Source organism: Dreissena polymorpha, chromosome 9 (assembly GCF_020536995.1).
Source record: "Dreissena polymorpha isolate Duluth1 chromosome 9, UMN_Dpol_1.0, whole genome shotgun sequence".
In the NCBI taxonomy this organism is placed as follows: Eukaryota; Metazoa; Mollusca; class Bivalvia; order Myida; family Dreissenidae; genus Dreissena; species Dreissena polymorpha.
Window position 1 is genome coordinate 94,281,566 of NC_068363.1, and position 17,220 is coordinate 94,298,785.

General features: G+C 37.0%; 3 protein-coding genes across 12 annotated transcripts in view; 1 reads left to right on the top strand and 2 right to left on the bottom strand.

The window, feature by feature from the left end:
• LOC127844952 (target of rapamycin complex 2 subunit MAPKAP1-like) overlaps positions 1-17,220 on the top strand; it is a 567,740-nt gene that overhangs the window by 409,843 nt on the left and 140,677 nt on the right. For 2 of the 6 annotated variants that reach the window (XM_052375520.1, XM_052375519.1), the window contains exons 2-5: positions 7,236-7,324; positions 14,706-14,936; positions 15,820-15,901; positions 16,564-16,653. The exons of 3 other annotated variants lie outside the window; for them this stretch is intronic. The gene's annotated coding sequence lies outside the window, so the exon portion shown is untranslated. The remainder of the gene's footprint in view (positions 1-7,235; positions 7,325-14,705; positions 14,937-15,819; positions 15,902-16,563; positions 16,654-17,220) is intronic. One more of the 6 variants, XM_052375522.1, reaches the window with a different exon arrangement.
• LOC127844950 (ankyrin repeat domain-containing protein 50-like) overlaps positions 1-17,220 on the bottom strand; it is a 492,344-nt gene that overhangs the window by 290,831 nt on the left and 184,293 nt on the right. The gene's annotated exons all lie outside the window — the stretch shown is intronic.
• The window catches only part of LOC127844959 (uncharacterized), a 51,139-nt gene continuing 49,631 nt past the window's right edge, over positions 15,713-17,220 (bottom strand). For 2 of the 3 annotated variants that reach the window (XM_052375550.1, XM_052375547.1), the window contains one exon: positions 15,713-16,629. In XM_052375550.1, the coding sequence (XP_052231510.1) occupies positions 16,529-16,629 (101 nt within the window). In that variant the 3' untranslated portion in view covers positions 15,713-16,528. Of the gene's footprint in view, positions 16,630-16,874; positions 16,979-17,220 lie in introns of all 3 variants that reach the window. The other variant, XM_052375546.1, reaches the window with a different exon arrangement.

Below are 17,220 nucleotides of genomic sequence, written 5' to 3' on the forward strand. Positions count from 1 at the left end.
CCATTTTCGGTAAGTATAAATAGAGCTGGCTCAACTCTTGAAATCGTCTTGAATGGATCCCAAATTCGGTAAGTATCAATAGAGCTGGCTATACTGTTGAAATCGTCTAGAATGGATCCCATTTTGGTAAGTATCAATGGAGCTGGCTAACTCTTGAAAACGTCTCGAATGGATACAATTTCGGTAAGTATCAATAGAGCTGGCTATACTATTGAAATCGTCTAGAATGGATCCCATTTTGGTAAGTATCAATGTAGCTGGCTAACTCTTGAAAACGTCTAGAATGGATTCAATTTCAGTAAGTATCAATAGAGCTGGCTAGACTCTTGAAATCGTCTAGAATGGATACAATTTCGGTAAGTAACAATACAGCTGGCTAGATTCTTGAAATTGTCTAGAATGGATCCAATTTTGGTAAGTATCAAAAGAGCTGGCTTGACTCTTGAAATTGTCTAGAATGGATCCCATTTTGGTAAGTATCAATGGAGCTGGCTAGACTCTTGAAATCGTCTAAAATGGATACAATTTCGGTAAGTATCAATACAGCTGGCTAGATTCTTGAAATTGTCTAGAATGGATCCAATTTTGGTAAGTATCAAAAGAGCTGGCTAGACTCTTGAAATTGTCAAGAATGGATCCCATTTTGGTAAGTATCAATACAGCTGGCTATTCTCTTGAAATCGTCTAGAATGGATCAAATTTTGGTAAGTATAAATAAGGCTGGCTAGACTCTTGAAATCGTATAGAATGGATCCAAATTCGGTAAGTATCAATAGAGTATCAATAGAGCTGGTTAACTATTGAAATCGTCTAGACGGGATCAAATTTTGGTAACCATCAAGGGAGCTGGCTATACTCTTGAAATCGTCCAGAATGGATCCAATTTTGGTAAGTATAAATAGAGCTGGCTAGACTCTTGAAATCGTTTAGAATGGATCCAATTTCGGTAAGTATAAATAGAGCTGGCTCAACTCTTGAAATCGTCTGGAATGGATCCCAAATTCGGTAAGTATCAATACAGCTGGCTAGATTCTTGAAATCGTCTAGAATAGTTACAATTTTGTTTTGACGAGCGGTACTTCGGTTGAAAAGACAGATTTTACTGGTAGCCATTGTGCATATCAACAGTTTTATTGATACTTTGACACCCTTTAATCCAAATTTGGTCTTTATCAACAGCGATTTTCTTTTCAAATAATTCATTAAACAAAAATCAAACATTGTCGTAAACGATGCTGCAAATATATAGATTTGGTATCCATTGTAGCAATTTATTTAGGATCCAATATAGACACGACCGTTCCTAAACATTTTATTTAGAGATGTTGTTCGAATTGCGGCCTATTAGTGTAAGCATCCTTAGTTTGTGTGATGTTTTAGTAACTTTGCTATCAGTTTATTATCAGTTTTAACACAAATGTGTTGATTATCTACATATTATCCAGGGGTTTTTTTTACTAAGAAAGTGACGCCGATTTTCGGCGTCTTCCCCTACCAGAATTTGTCCCCTAAAAATACCTTTTCCCCTCCAAAAATATATTTTTTCACCAAAATATAATATTTTACTCTCAAAGAAATGTTCTTTTTCTTTTGGGAAGTCGACACTTATCCAATTTGTACCATGTACAACGATCTCGCTCTCTCTCTCCCGACGAACGCTCAAATCTGGGAATCCCAGTGATTCTATATATAGCTCTTAAATTACGTCATGGAAACCGGGCAACTAATCGTATTAATCATGTGACTATTTTACTGGATTCCGGTCTTGCGCTAGAAACGGTGTTTTGTCAATTAATTACCGGAAACCAGTCGAATTTTCATCCGGGTTATGTGAAAGCCAAGATATAAACGTTAAAAAAGAAAAAAAGTCTCACAATTGGCGTTCATACACGAACAAAATAAAACGTTCGGACTCGGAAAATATTAATTGCGTTGACGCATTTTTTAAGAATGAATCATCAAAAACCGTTGAAACCCAACAGGATTCGGAGGTACATGTAATCAACATCGATTAATACTGTCGGATTATTGTGAAAGTGAAAGTGGACAATCGGCAGCTGCCGCACCTTTCCCTTCCAATACTGTAGCAGATCTAGATCGTCAAACCATTCATCATGAAATTGAAATCATAATATTGACATCGTTCCCCGGCCACAGTTGAAAACATTTCCCATTACTAGATCTACACCTGCAACTTTTTTTAGGACTTTGACTTAAATATCATACTTGTTCATGTGTTTAAGAACAAAAAGGTCAGAGACATGCCTCTTTTTCTTAAAAAAAACCCTGAAGTCTGTGGGTGAGTTATAGACATTGAAATGAACAGTTTTTATTTTTTCCCCAAATATGTCTCTTTCGCGCTCGATTTTCCCCTTTTACCCAGCGTCCAGCGTCTTCCCCTTTTTCTAAAAAAAAACCCTGTTATCTGTATTTCTAATTTCTATCCGAATTAGCATCTGTCCGAAACGCTTTAAAACTAAACCAGAGTACTGAAGCCGTTTAGGTTCTTCGAAGAACAGAACCCACGAACAGGAGAGCCTTGGAAAAGAGACCATCATGGATATCATGATGGAAGCCCCACAAAACTGCACCTTTGCCTTCACGGATGGATCCTGCTTGACTAACCCAGGCCCGACCGGTGCAGGAGCAGTCCTGTATCCCCCAGGAGGTGACACAATCAGGCTGAAAAGAGCGGTCACAAAACATGGTACAATCCTGTTAGCTGAGCTGGTCGCGGTACTAATGGTTCTGGAGGAAATTCTACAACATCCCCACCCAACACCTGGTTACGCAATCCAAATCTTCAGTGACAGCCAGACAGTGGTAGGCATCTTAACCATGGGCTGGAAAAACAACGGCCATAAGAGCGTGATTGAAGAAATCAAGAAGGCACTTAGGACACTATCTGTGACCACATCAGTGCATGTCCTATGGACACCCGGCCACGCAGGTCTGCAGGGCAGACGGGGTATTCAATCCTTAATGCACATCGCAACAGGGTTGGCATCAATGTCTCACCTCTATGCGAGTGTGGAGCCTTAGAGAGTACAGAGCATTACCTCCTGGAATGCTTCGTCCACGAAACACACCGGGGCGAACTCTTGAAAGCACTACACAAACTATGTGGAGTCACTGCCCTTGATATCAAGACACTACTCAACACAGACGATCACCCATACATACCAGGCTGGAGAGAGACTATTACATCTGAACTGTCCAAGTATATCAAAGCCTCAGGCAGATTTATGACAAAGCAGCCTGTCAGCGATAAACCCCGATCCGACATCCACAACTAAATTTATATAAATACATGTGTACAATATTTACCAAGAGACTAATATATACCATGAGAAACTTGTGACGAAGAGTCTGTGAATCGAGGATCTTTAAGTGAAATATTGTTATCGCTGTTGAACAGCAAATGTGATATATTTTTAGCAAATTTTACATTATAGGTTCATGTTTAGAGGTAGCAGTATATGTTTCTTTTTAAGATATCCTGTACAATTCATAGAAACATTGTATTATAAGCATTGTCATGTTTATTTAAATGTCGTGTACATGGTGTAAGGTAAATTTAAAGAGACATACCCTTAACGCTTAATTTGTCAAGTATATCTGAATTAAGTATCTACAAATTGTATTCTTTGTGTACTTGCAGTTTCTATTTAATGTGTCGCCAAAAGTCTCAATAACGAGGAAGAAATTCAACTCATTATAGAAAGTTAAAGAAACTTCAGCGAACAATTAATATGGTATTGACAGACCTGCACGCTGAAGTAAACCCAATATCAAAAATGAACCAGAGTCGTAACATATTTTTGTCACGTTATATATCAAAGAAAGTTCATTTTCTTGGATACATTTCTACATATATTGGTGAATAAATATAAATTACTGCATCAGGGCATATTTTAAGGTTCAAATATTTTAAATGCATCTTACAATAGATGAAAATAACTCATCAGCCTGAAAATCACAATTTTACCCCATTGTCGCTTTGTCACATGACACATGAGTTTTTCATTTGGATACTTACAAATTAACCTTGACATTTTTTGCTGAAATTGTAAACATTACTTTCGTTTTATGAAATCTATTACAGTCTTCGAAATTAGCTTTGAAAATTTACATACCAGTTGGCCAGTTACTTAAAACTTTTTACATGCCCAACATATTTTTTACATGCCCAAACTTTTTTAACCAAAAATAAAACAAATCACAACATTTTAACACTTACAAGCACACATAGTAAAGCAGAACATTTGTTTCAATAGTAGTGAATACGATGACATCTAATCAGTCACTAGAATTAAGACGGTTGATCGTTACACCAGTGCTCTTGAAAAGAGCGTTCTCTGGTGTCCTCGTACCATTTCTTGGCTTCCTTTTTCTTTAAATCATTGTCAATTTTCTACTTTGGAAGTTCTTTATCGGGCTTAGCCCCATCAACATACCTAGGATACTGCATAGCCTCTATGGCGACAATGACATTTGTTTACATTGACGAAAACGGAAGCATATAATATTACTTGATTGAAATAATCAATTCAAAAGCATCTTCTCGATAAATGTCTAGAGAAACCGTCCATAAGAACAGAATGTGACCAAACTGCATCAGTAAAATCAATAAAGATGACGTGTGCAAGCAGGTGCGTGTTGTTAAACCAATCGAATTTCATTGTTTTACAACTTCCGGCAAGGTGTTTGTTCGCAAAATTGAAAAATAGATTTGCAAATATCAAGAATAATTTATGATTTATTTTATAAACTGTTAATTTGCTTCAATAATTTACATGCCAGAAGGGCCACAAATGTGATTTTTTTATGTGCCCGGCTGTAATTTTGCTCGCAACGGGCGATCGGGCCTGTGCTAATTTCCAAGACTGCTATTATTTGTGATTAACAACTTAAATCTGGTGCATTAAACGACTGATTTCAAAGTGAATCGGGTAATTTTAAATAATGTTTGCTTTGAGTTTGTATTTTACACTTTAATTTGTTTACAAAAGAAGCAAGAATAATTTAAAATACCGGAAAATGCCATTCTGAATTGAAAACACTTGAGCACATGGTATGTTACTGAATGGTTAGAGCTGGTTGTTTTGTTCAAATACAAAATTAATACATATACATGTAAACGTTGTGTCGGCGTTGAGCTTAACATGACTTGACCGTATATCATGTACATGTAATTAATCCTGTATTTGTCTAATGTCCCAGACAACATAACACAGAAAAATAAATTGTCTGGTATTTGATGTTAACATTGAACTACTTTAAAGTGTTAATTAACCTATGCTTTAAACGCAGAACATTCAACTGCGCAGTATTTTATGGTCACTACTTGGTTAGTTTGTCTTTCTTGTAAATCGGCTGTTTGGAGTCAGCAGGGGCTGTCAATACACGTAAGTGTATGCGGATAGTCAATCTTGTGACAAGTGTCGTATATTTGCTTTGTGAAAAATCTACCTGAATTATATAGTTCGTCAAGTTAAGATTAAAGTTATATAATAACCTGAGCGACTACGTGTATCGTTCAGTTAGATTGGCATGTCTTCATTTATGTGACGATTATTCATTTATTTATTTTCTTCTTTTCTATTTTATTAAAACGGGTACAATATACATAAATTATGTCAGTATATATATAATTGACATAACGTGACATTGACTATTATTAACCAGGTTTTCAGAAGATTTTTTTTTACTGGTTATTAGATTAGAGAATTCGAGCGGGCGGAACAAGCTTGTCCACTCTCTAATTCAAATAGTTTTAATCTGATCTTTACCAAACTTGGTCAAAAGTTGTGTCTAGACAATAGAAGTTGTGTCTAGACAATATCTAAGTCAAGTTCGAATATGGGTCATGCCGGGTTAAAAACTAGGTCACGGGGTCACTAAGTGCGTTTTAAACATTGAGCATGTTGTCCTCTCTCTAATTCAAATAGTTTTCATCCGATCTTAACGAAACTTGGTTCAAAGTTGTATCTAGACAATATCTAGGTCAAGTTCGAATATGGGTCATGCTGGGTTAAAAACTATGTCAAGGGGTCACTTAGTTCGTTTTAAACATTGAGCATGTTGTCCGCTCTCTTATTCAAATAGTTTTCATCCGATCTTTAGGAAACTTGGTCAGAAGTTGTATCTAGACAATATCTAGGTCAAGTACGAATATTGGTTATGCCGGGTTAAAAATTAGGTCACGGGGTCACTTAGTGCGTTTTAAACATTGAACATGTTGTCCGATCTCTAATTCAAATAGTTTTCATCTGTTCTTTACGAAACTTTGTCAGAAGTTGTATCTAGACAATATCTAGGTCAAGTACATATTCAGGCCGAGTCAGAAACTAGGTCACGGGGTCAAAAAAAAGATTGATTTTGAAACAGGGGGGGGGGTAATTGTGATTAACAATCAGTAGCAATGCACATTTTGAGTTGCAGCTGTCTGCCTGCCCTTTATCAGACTTTTTTTTTATTGAAACCTGATTTTGTGACAGTTTTGTTTCTTGTTTACTGTATAAAATGTATATATATAAATATATATGTATATACAGTTATTTTTTTTACCTGTGAGTCCTGTGTCGTGGACTCACAAAATCCTCTGGGGATGCAAAGTTTCGAATTATGTGAGTCCCAAAAATGAATTGAAACTTTAAAAAAAAGTAATATATATATATATATATATATATATATATATATATATATATATATATATATATATATATATATATATAAATATATATATATATATAGTTTAATATTTGGACTCGTTCTTTCAATTCGGGGACTCATAGATTTGCAAATTATCGAGTCCCAGGACTAGGTTGCGAAAATTTGTAAAAATATCACTGTATATATGTATATGTTTATATGTATTAATGTATTAACTTCATATATATATATTTTCTTAACCAGATAATTTAATATTATAAAATACTTGATTTGTACAACTTGTTTATATTTTTTGCCGTATTACAATTATATTATCTGATTAACTTCATGTATATATATACGCATATTATGTGCACATGTTTGGGTATATAAATATATATATATATATATATGAAGTTAATTAGATAATATAACACTTTGTACAAATTAAATATTTTATAATATTAATATTATTATAACATATTTAAATGTCCGTTTTAAAATCGTATTAAAAAAACCCAAAAAATGCAAAATATTGTTTTTGAGGACATACATGTATTTTGTTTTCCGTGTCCTGTTAGGTGTCGGACGCCACATTTGGCCAGAAGGACTCGGACGGAGAAGAGGAAGGGGGCGACCCCTCGGGTTACAACTGCGATCACTCATCCCGGTACGGTATAAACCATTGATTTTGACCTTTGTTTTAGTGAATCCATGGCTATTGAATGTGTCATCTGTCATTGTATAGTGACGTTATAAACAATTACGCAAATGTTTGTTAGCTTAATGGGATGCAAAAAACATTGTTATAAACTCTTTCAGTCTTTTCCATTAAAATGATTTTACTCTGCTTCACTTCATCATAAATGTCTATTGGTTTTTAGCTCACCTGAGAACGTGCTCATGGTGAGCTATTGTGATCGCCTTTTGTCCGTCGTGCGTTGTTTTGCGTCAACATTTACCTTGTTAACACTCTAGAGGCCACATTTATTGTCCAATCTTCATGAAACTTACTCAGAACATGTGTCCCAATGATATCTTGGACGAGTTCGAAAATGGTTCTATTTGGTTGAAAAACATGGCCGCCAGGGGGCTTGGCAGTTTTCCTTATATGGCTATAGGAAAACCTTGTTAACACTCTAGAAGTCACATTTTTAGTCCAATCTTCATGAAACTTTGTCAGAACATGTGTCCCAATAATATCTTGGACGAGTTCGAAAATGGTTCTGGTTGGTTGAAAAACATGGCCACCAGGGGGCGTGGCAGTTTTCCTTATATGGCTATAGTAAAACCTTGTTAACACTGTAGAAGTCCCATTTTTAGTCCAATCTTCATGAAACTTTGTCAAAACATGTGTCCCAATAATATCTTGGACACGTTCGAAAATTGTTCCAGTTGAATGAAAAACATGGTCACCATGGGGCAGGGCAGTTTTCCTTATATGGCTTTACTGTATGGTAAAACCTTGTTAACACTCTAGAAGTCACATTTGTGGTCCAATGCTCATGAAACTTGGTACGAATATTTGAACTAATAATATCTAGGCTGAGTTCAAAAATGGTTGAGATGCATTAAAAAACATGGACGCAAGGGAGCGTGGCAATTTTTAGCTCACCTGAGCGATAGCTCGGGGTGAGCTATTGTGATCACTCAGCGTCCGGCGTCCGTCCGTCCGTCTGTCTGTAAACAATTTGTAAACATCTTCTTCTACTAAACCATTGAGCCAATTTCAACTAAATTTCATGTGGAGCATCCCTAGGTCATGGGACAAAAGAATTGTTAAATAAAATTTGATCACATAACCAAGATGGCCGCCATGACCATATATGGTAAAAACCTTAAAAAATCTTCTTGTCAGAAACCTCTCATCAGATTTTCAAAAAATTTCACAGGGATGACCTTTGAGGGCTCCCCTGAAAAAGTTGTTCAAAGAAATTTGATTCGTCAAAAAACATGGCCGCAGGAGCTCGTTGAACTTTGCATGTTAATTCGTTTTTGCCTATTTTGTGAAAACTTTCAAAAATCTTCCACATTTTTTGTCCGATCCTTTCCAAATTTGCACAGTGTCTTTATATCAATGAGGACACGAACCCTACAAAAAATGAGCATTATTGGTCCATGAAGTACAGAATTACCTCCCCTTGAATTGAGAAAATGGTGTTTATGCAATAAAGTCCAAATTTTTCATCCAATTCTTTCCAAACTTGTAAGGATTTAGCATGGTTCAAACAAGGGAAACAACTACGGTTTATGCATGTTCTTTTTATTACAGATTTGCCTCCCTTTAATTCATTCAAAATCTCATTTACAGCAGAGATTCCAAATCTGACCTGTAAATGAGCCCCATATTTACTGCCAGTGCTAGGTTACCTTTTCCCATTTGATCATTCTTAAGTATTGGTCTTGTAATGCTGCTACTGCTTCTGCTACTGCTACTACTACTACTACTACTACTACTACTACTACTACTACTACTACTACTACTACTACTACTACTACTACTACTACTACTACTTCTACTACTACTACTACTACAACTACTACTACTACTACTACTACTACTACTACTACTACAACTACTAGTACCACTACTACCACCACCACCACCACCACCACCACCACCACCATGTCTACTATTACTACTTCTACTACTACTGCCACTACTACTACTACTTTTATCACTACTACTACTACTACTAACTACTACTACTACCTACCACTACTACTACTACTACTACTACTACTACTACTACTACTACTACTACTACTTCTACTACTACTACCACTACTACTACAACTACTACTTCTACTACTACTACTACTACTACTACTTCTACTACTACTACTACTACTACTACTACGACTACTACTACTACTACTACTACTACTACAACTACTATTACTACTACTACTACTACTACTACTACTACTACTACTTCTACTACTACTACTACTACTACACCACCACCACCACCATTCACAACCATCACCACCACCACCATTCACAGTGACAAAAAACGTATTCACACAATGGCTGCTACTACAACTTATAGCCCATATAGGGGGGCATGCATGTTTTACACGGTGAGCTTATGTGATCGTGTGATGTCCGGCGTCCGTTGTGCTTGCCTGCGTGTGTCCGTGCGTCTGTCCGTCAACAATTTGTTTGTGTAGACAGTAGAGGTCACAGTTTGCATCCAATCTTGATGAAATTTGGTCAAAATGTTTATCTTGATGAAATCCGGTTTGGGATTGTATTTGGGTCATCTGGGGTCAAAAACAAGGTCACTAGGTCAAATAATAGAACAACCTTCTGTAGACTATAGAGGTCACAGTTTTCATCCAATCTTTATGAAATTCGGTCAGAATGTTTATCTTGCTGAAATCTGGGATGGGATTTTATTTGGGTCATCTGGGGTCAAAAACTAGGTCACTAGGTCAAATAATAGAAAAACCTTGTGTAGACGTTAGAGATCACACTTTTCATCCAACCTTTATGAAATTTGGTCAGAATTCTTGATGAAATCTGGGTGGGATTGTATTTGGGTCATCTGGGGTAAAATTCTAGGTCAAATAAATAGAAAAACCTTGTGTTGACAATAGAGGTCACTGTTTTCATCCAATATTTATGAACTGTGGTCAGAATGTTTATCTTGATGAAATCTGGATTGGGATTGTATTTGGGTCATCTAGAGTCAGGAACTAGGTCACTAGGTCAAATCATAGAAAAACATTTTGTAGACAATAGAGGTCATAGTTTTCATCTGATCTTAATGAGTCAGGTGAGCGATTCAGGGCCATCATGGCCCTCTTGTCCTTATATGGCTATGTAGTAAAACTTTGTTAACACTCTAGAGGTCACATTTATTATCCATTCTTTATGAAACTTGATCAGAACATTCATTCTAACAATAGCTCGGGTGAGTTTGAAAATAGTTGTGGTTCGTTGAAAAACATGGCCGCCAGGGGGGGGGGGCAGTTGTCCTTATATGGCTTAATAAGTGAAAACTTGTTGACACTATATTAGCCACATTTATTGGCCAATCTTCATGAAACTTGGCAGAGATTGAAACTGGGTCATATGAGCTCAAAAACTAGGTCACAAGGTCAAATAAACATGTTAAAAGTCACTTTTTTGGGTCCAAAATAATCTTCATGAATCAGCTTGCATTTTTTCAGAATAGTCTACGGTAGTTCTTTTGGCTTTCAGGTGAGCGCCTTAGGGTCTGATCGCCCTCTTGTTTATCTTGAGTTTCTATGATTAGTCAATAAAGTTTATCTATTCAAGCTAGGTAATCTGTTTGCAGTAATAGCCTTAACTATCATACATGTGTATTATTGAGAATAAATATAACTATTACCGGATTGATGTTGACTGCTAAATAATGAGATTTTACCCTTAATGCATAATACTGTATTACGGTTTATCAACACATAAGTAAAATAGATGTTATCGCACTTTAACAAACTATAATGTATGGTAAATTTCTCTCAATTTTCCGTGAACACAGACCCGTTATCATATAAAATACTCCTTATTATGCCCCCTTTCGAAGAAGAGGGGGTATATTGCTTTGCACATGTAGGTCCATCAGTCTGTTGGTCCGTCCACCAGATGGTTTCCGCATGATAACTCAAGAACGCATAGGCCTAGGATCATGAAACTTCATAGGTACATTGATCATGACTGGCAGATGACCCCTATAGATTTTGAGGTCACTAGGTCACAGGTCAAGGTCACGGTGACTGGAAATAGGAAAATGGTTTCCGGATGATAACTCAGGAACGCTTACGCCTGGGATCATGAAACTTTATAGGGACATTGGTCATTACCGGCAGATGACCCCTATTGATTTTGAAGTCACTAGGTCAAAGGTCACAGGTCAAGATCACAGTGACTGGAAATAGGAAAATGGTTTCCGGATGATAACTCAAGAACGCTTATGCCTGGGATCAACTTCATAGGGACATTGGTAATGACCGGCAGATGACCCCTTTTGATTTTCAGGTCACAAGGTCAAAGGTCAAGGTCACAGTGACTTAGAGCAGTAAAATGGTTAACTGGAAATAGGAAAATGGTTTCTGCATAATAACATAAAAAAACTTTACACCTGGGATCATGAAACTTCATAGGGACATTGGTCATAACTGGGAGATGACCCCTATTGATTTTGAGGTCACAGTGACTGGAAATAGGTAAATGGTTTCCGGATGATAACTCAAGAACGCTTACGCCTGGGATCATGAAACTTCATAGGGACATTGGTAATGACCGGCACATGACCCCTATTGATTTTCAGGTCACAAGGTCAAAGGTCAAGGTCACAGTGACCTAAGTGTAAAATCGTTTCCGGATGATAACTCAAGAACGCTCTGGCCTGGGATCATGAAACTTCAAAGGGACATTGGTCATGACCGGCAGGTGACCCCTATTGATTTTCAGGTCACTAGGTCAAAGGTCAAGATCACGGTGACTCAACACAGTAAAATGGTTTCTGTACACCACCACCATCGCCGCCGCCACCACCGCCACCACCTCCACCACCACCGTGACAACGTTCACAGTGACAAAAATGTATTCACACAATGGCTGCCACTACAACTGACAGCCCATATGGGGGCATGCATGTTTTACAAACAGCCCTTGTTTAGAAATTTCAATGCATTTTTGGGACTCGCATATTTCGAAACTTTGCATCCTCAGAGTTTTTTAGTAAACCTAGGACGCGGGATCCCAGGTAACAAAATCACTGGGTATCACTTATTTTCACATTACATATGCAATTGAACATAATTATGTAATACTTCTAATAAAATGGCATTAATACTCTACCTTTTGTAAGACATTTATAATGATGACAACATTCACATGTTAATACTTTATTTTTTATTTAACCTTGTGTAGGAGTATGTGAACCGATTGTTAGCAGCAAATGCGCTGGAAAGAATGCTTTTGTGAATTGCCAAAATATAGGAGAATTTGTGTGCCCTGATATACAGAGAAATGGTTTGTATTTTAATCTTAAAATACGAACAATATAATTATGAAACAAAACTGCTCACACTCTCTTTTGGCAGTCAAGCTGAAACGAATCAAAGTCTTTCTCTTTATCTGCATAGTCATCAATAGAATGACAAATGATTATGAGATTGCACATAGAATAAGTTTGTCTAACAGAATTGCATGTGATACCATTGTTTGCCCGATGATCTCGCAGGTTCTTTGTATCTCCAGTTTATCCCAATAAACGGTATTATTTCATGACTAGTTTCAGTACTTGGGAATTTGGTTTTCCCGAGATACTTACCTATTACAGATTCCTGATTACATTATCGTATGTCTGCATGTTAAAAAACATGCATACGCCTTTAACTTATTTTTATGTCCCCGTAGGTGGGCAAATAGTGATCGCACTGTCCGTCTGTCTGTCCGTCTGAAATTCCGTCACACTTTGCGTTTAGGTTTCAAAAAATGTGGAAAAATACTTTGCGTTTAGGTTAACAAAAATGTGGAAAAGGGTGGCATATGTCATCCTATGGTGACAGTTCTTGTTTGTTAAAGTTTTGTATGTGGATATCTTTTTCCCGTCTTATAATAAGCTCAATACAAACTATGGTTCAATCAACGCAAAAGTCGGGACCCCATATGATAGTAAATCCGCCTTAATATCAAGTAATTAGGTCTGAGAAATAAACTTTTCCACTCTCTCCAAACCGCTGCAAAGGTATTGACTCGTAACAAACATATCTCTGTTCTATATTCTGTTTCCCAACCGCTGCAAAGGTATTGACTCGTAAAAAACATATCTCTGTTCTATATTCTGTTTCCCAACCGCTGCAAAGGTATTGAATCGTAACAAGCATATGTCTGTTCTATTTTCTGTCAACCGCTGCAAAGGTATTGACTCGTAACAAGCATATCTCCGTTCTATATTCTGTTTCCCAACCGCTGCAAAGGTATTGAATCGTAACAAGCATATGTCTGTTCTATTTTCTGTCAACCGCTGCAAAGGTATTGACTCGTAACAAGCATATCTCTGTTCTATATTCTGTCAACCGCTGCAAAGGTATTGACTCGTAACAAGCATATCTCTGTTCTATTTTCTGTCAACCGCTGCAAAGGTATTGACTCGTAACAAGCATATCTCTGTTCTATATTCTGTCAACCGCTGCAAAGGTATTGACTCGTAACAAGCATATCTCTGTTCTATTTTCTGTCAACCGCTGCAAAGGTATTGACTCGTAACAAGCATATGTCTGTTCTATTTTCTGTCAACCGCTGCAAAGGTATTGACTCGTAACAAGCATATCTCTGTTCTATATTCTGTTTCCCAACCACTGCAAAGGTATTGACTCGTAACAAACATATCTCTGTTCTATATTCTGTTTCCCAACCGCTGCAAAGGTATTGACTCGTAACAAGCATATCTCTGTTCTATATTCTGTTTCCCAACCGCTGCAAAGGTATTGACTTGTAACAAGCATATCTCTGTTCTATATTCTGTTTCCCAACCACTGCAAAGGTATTGACTCGTAACAAGCATATCTCTGTTCTATATTCTGTTTCCCAACCGCTGCAAAGGTATTGACTTGTAACAAACATATCTCTGTTCTATATTCTGTTTCCCAACCGCTGCAAAGGTATTGACTCGTAACAAACATATCTCCGTTCTATATTCTGTTTCCCAACGGCTGCAAAGGTATTGACTCGTAACAAGCATATCTCTGTTCTATATTCTGTTTCCCAACGGCTGCAAAGGTATTGACTTGTAACAAACATATCTCCATTCTATATTCTGTTTCCCAACCACTGCAAAGGTATTGACTCGTAACAAGCATATCTCTGTTCTATATTCTGTTTCCCAACAGCTGCAAAGGTAGTGACTCGTAACAAACATATCTCCATTCTATATTCTTTTTCCCAACTTGCCATTATTAACCCAGTCTTCATTGTATATACAAAAATTTAAACTATTCGAATTAAATAGTAAAATGAATGCAAACAGATAATCCATTCAAATCATGGAGGTTTTTCTCTTGTTTACTTAAAGGGAGGTGCCTTCTGTGATGAGACTAATTGTTCTTTAGTGTTTGGCTTACCGACACCAAGAAGTTCGAGTTCATATTTTCGCCAACGGCTGTTCCGGCACAGGAGACCGCATACATGTGCATGAACATCAAACTTCCGGTTGGCACGGTGTATCACACGATCGCCTTTGAACCAATCATCGACAACATTGAAATCATGCATCACATACTCGTCTGTGGTTGTCCGGACCTTGGTAGGGTTTGGCCCAGGACCCGTATTCCCCAACCGATTCTTAGACTTAAGTGTAAAAATGTAGAATACTTTGAAAACGGTAATGCGGTTAAACTACTAGTAAGTCAGGTATAGCATGGCAGTTAAAAGCAATAATATATAATATATCAATACAATAAGCACCATTTTTAGCTAGTATATGTGCAAAGTCTGAGGTAATTTTTTTGGTTGTAAATCTATTCTTTATTCTTAAGTCAAAGAATGGGTTGATTGATACGGGCCTCGGTCACTTCATCTGTCTGTCTGTCGGTCAGTCTGTGCATCAGTCCGAAAAGTTTAATATTGGCCATAACTTTTGCAATATTGAAGATATTTCTCATGCATGTGTATCTCATAAGTTGCACATTTTGAGTGGTGAAAGGTTATGGTCATCCTTCAAGGTCAAAGGTAAAAAAAACAACCAAGGGAAGTAACAAGCTTTAAAGGGAGATGAGTTCTATACCTGCCAAATGATAAATAGATATGTTGTTTCAAAGCGGCGCAGTAGGGGGCATTGTGTTTCTGACAAACACATCTCTTGTTGATAAAATATTACGATTAAAAATAGTTGTCATGACATAGTTTCCTGAAACTGTTTAAATTGATAAGTTGATCATTTCTGGAGATTATAAATGAGAAATATTAAAGTTTAAATAGCTGAACTTGTACACCTATTGACAAAAAATGACTTCTTTAATGAAATTGATTTTTTAGAGTGTCCACTTTCATCGCATTGTTTGAAAGTATAATTACACAGTATTGGAAAACAATATTTATTGCAACAATTGGGTAAAAATACACATTTTTGTTGTGAATTAAATAGCTACGGTGAATATCTGCTTAACACTGAAATCCTTGATTTCCAGTAGAAACCACACCTGGCCCGCTGAATCAACAGTGGTCATGTATTGTAGCCACAAAATCTTTGGCGAATACCCGGCTAGTCAGGTAAATTTGTCCCACTTTGGCTCAAAATCAAATTATTCCCCTGAAAGGTGACCAGGGCAGTTCCACCCTATAGATGCACTTTACAAAGAGGCTGGTGGATCTGTAAATGAACTAAGAAATACACACACACACATTTGTAGTACATGCAATACCCCTACGTGATTGCGTTCTATTACCGATAATTATCTTAATTGGTGCCATACGGCCTTTGCGTTGGATAAGAAATACTGATCAGACAAGGGTCACACATATTTGCAGGAAATGTACTGTTCCATTTACTTATAAAACGTAAGTCACCCATATTGCATTGGGGTCAGATGTGGAGAGGGATAGTGACACGTGCCCACCTGTGCCCCCCCTCAAGTAAATAAGTGCCTGTCGAATGTGCAACTTTACCCAGTAGAGTGTATTATACCAATCAAAACCTTTTAAAAAGTCTGCAGTACATTTATAGGCACAATCAAACCCTATCTTCTCATCAGTATATATTTACATGATTAACATTGAGTCTAGACAATTAAAAAACTGCAAATCAAACCATGGCGTTTCTTCTGTTCAAATCATTTCGATGTAAACAAATAACATTGTTTTCCGCACTTCGTTTTACCGGTCGTGTATCTTGATCAGCTATCTGACTTCATAATCAACGTGCATCCTTTCAGGGAAGTCAATGATAACAGAGTTGATATGGAACGGCACCAGGGTCCAGTATCTGACGATGTCTTCAACTACAACGTTCCAACAATCCACAGGTAAATGGCATTAAAACAAGATCTCTGTTCGATTATACAAGCATCTCATTTCAGGTATTGCATATGGTTGTCAAAGTTTACTGGTATTATTTGTAAATGTTGCCTGGATTACATAAAAATGATGCGTTTGTTCTATGCACAATGCTTGCAAGCTCTGTTTAAAAAATGTCTATCTTATACCCAATCACCATAAACTATATCATTTTCCCAATAATCACTACCTGATTGAGCAAGGGCTGAGTGCGCTTCAAGAGCAGCAGTTCATTGATCTCGTCTGACAAAACCAAGGTTTGCCACACTGTTAACACTGTACAGTAGCGGGTAACTGTACCTTGTAAAATATTAGGAACAGTTCGCATTAATCTATGACTACAAAGCCTTAATGCACACCACATATTCACTCTTCTAGCTGAAATTCAGGAAAACACAAATATGTATAAAACATATACCAATCTTAATGTAGTCCGTAAAGCAGAATATGAGCCATGCTGTGGGAAAACAGGGCTTAATGCATAGTCAGAGCTTCAAAGGATGTTTTCATTTTAAAGGAAGTGTATTCTAAATGAA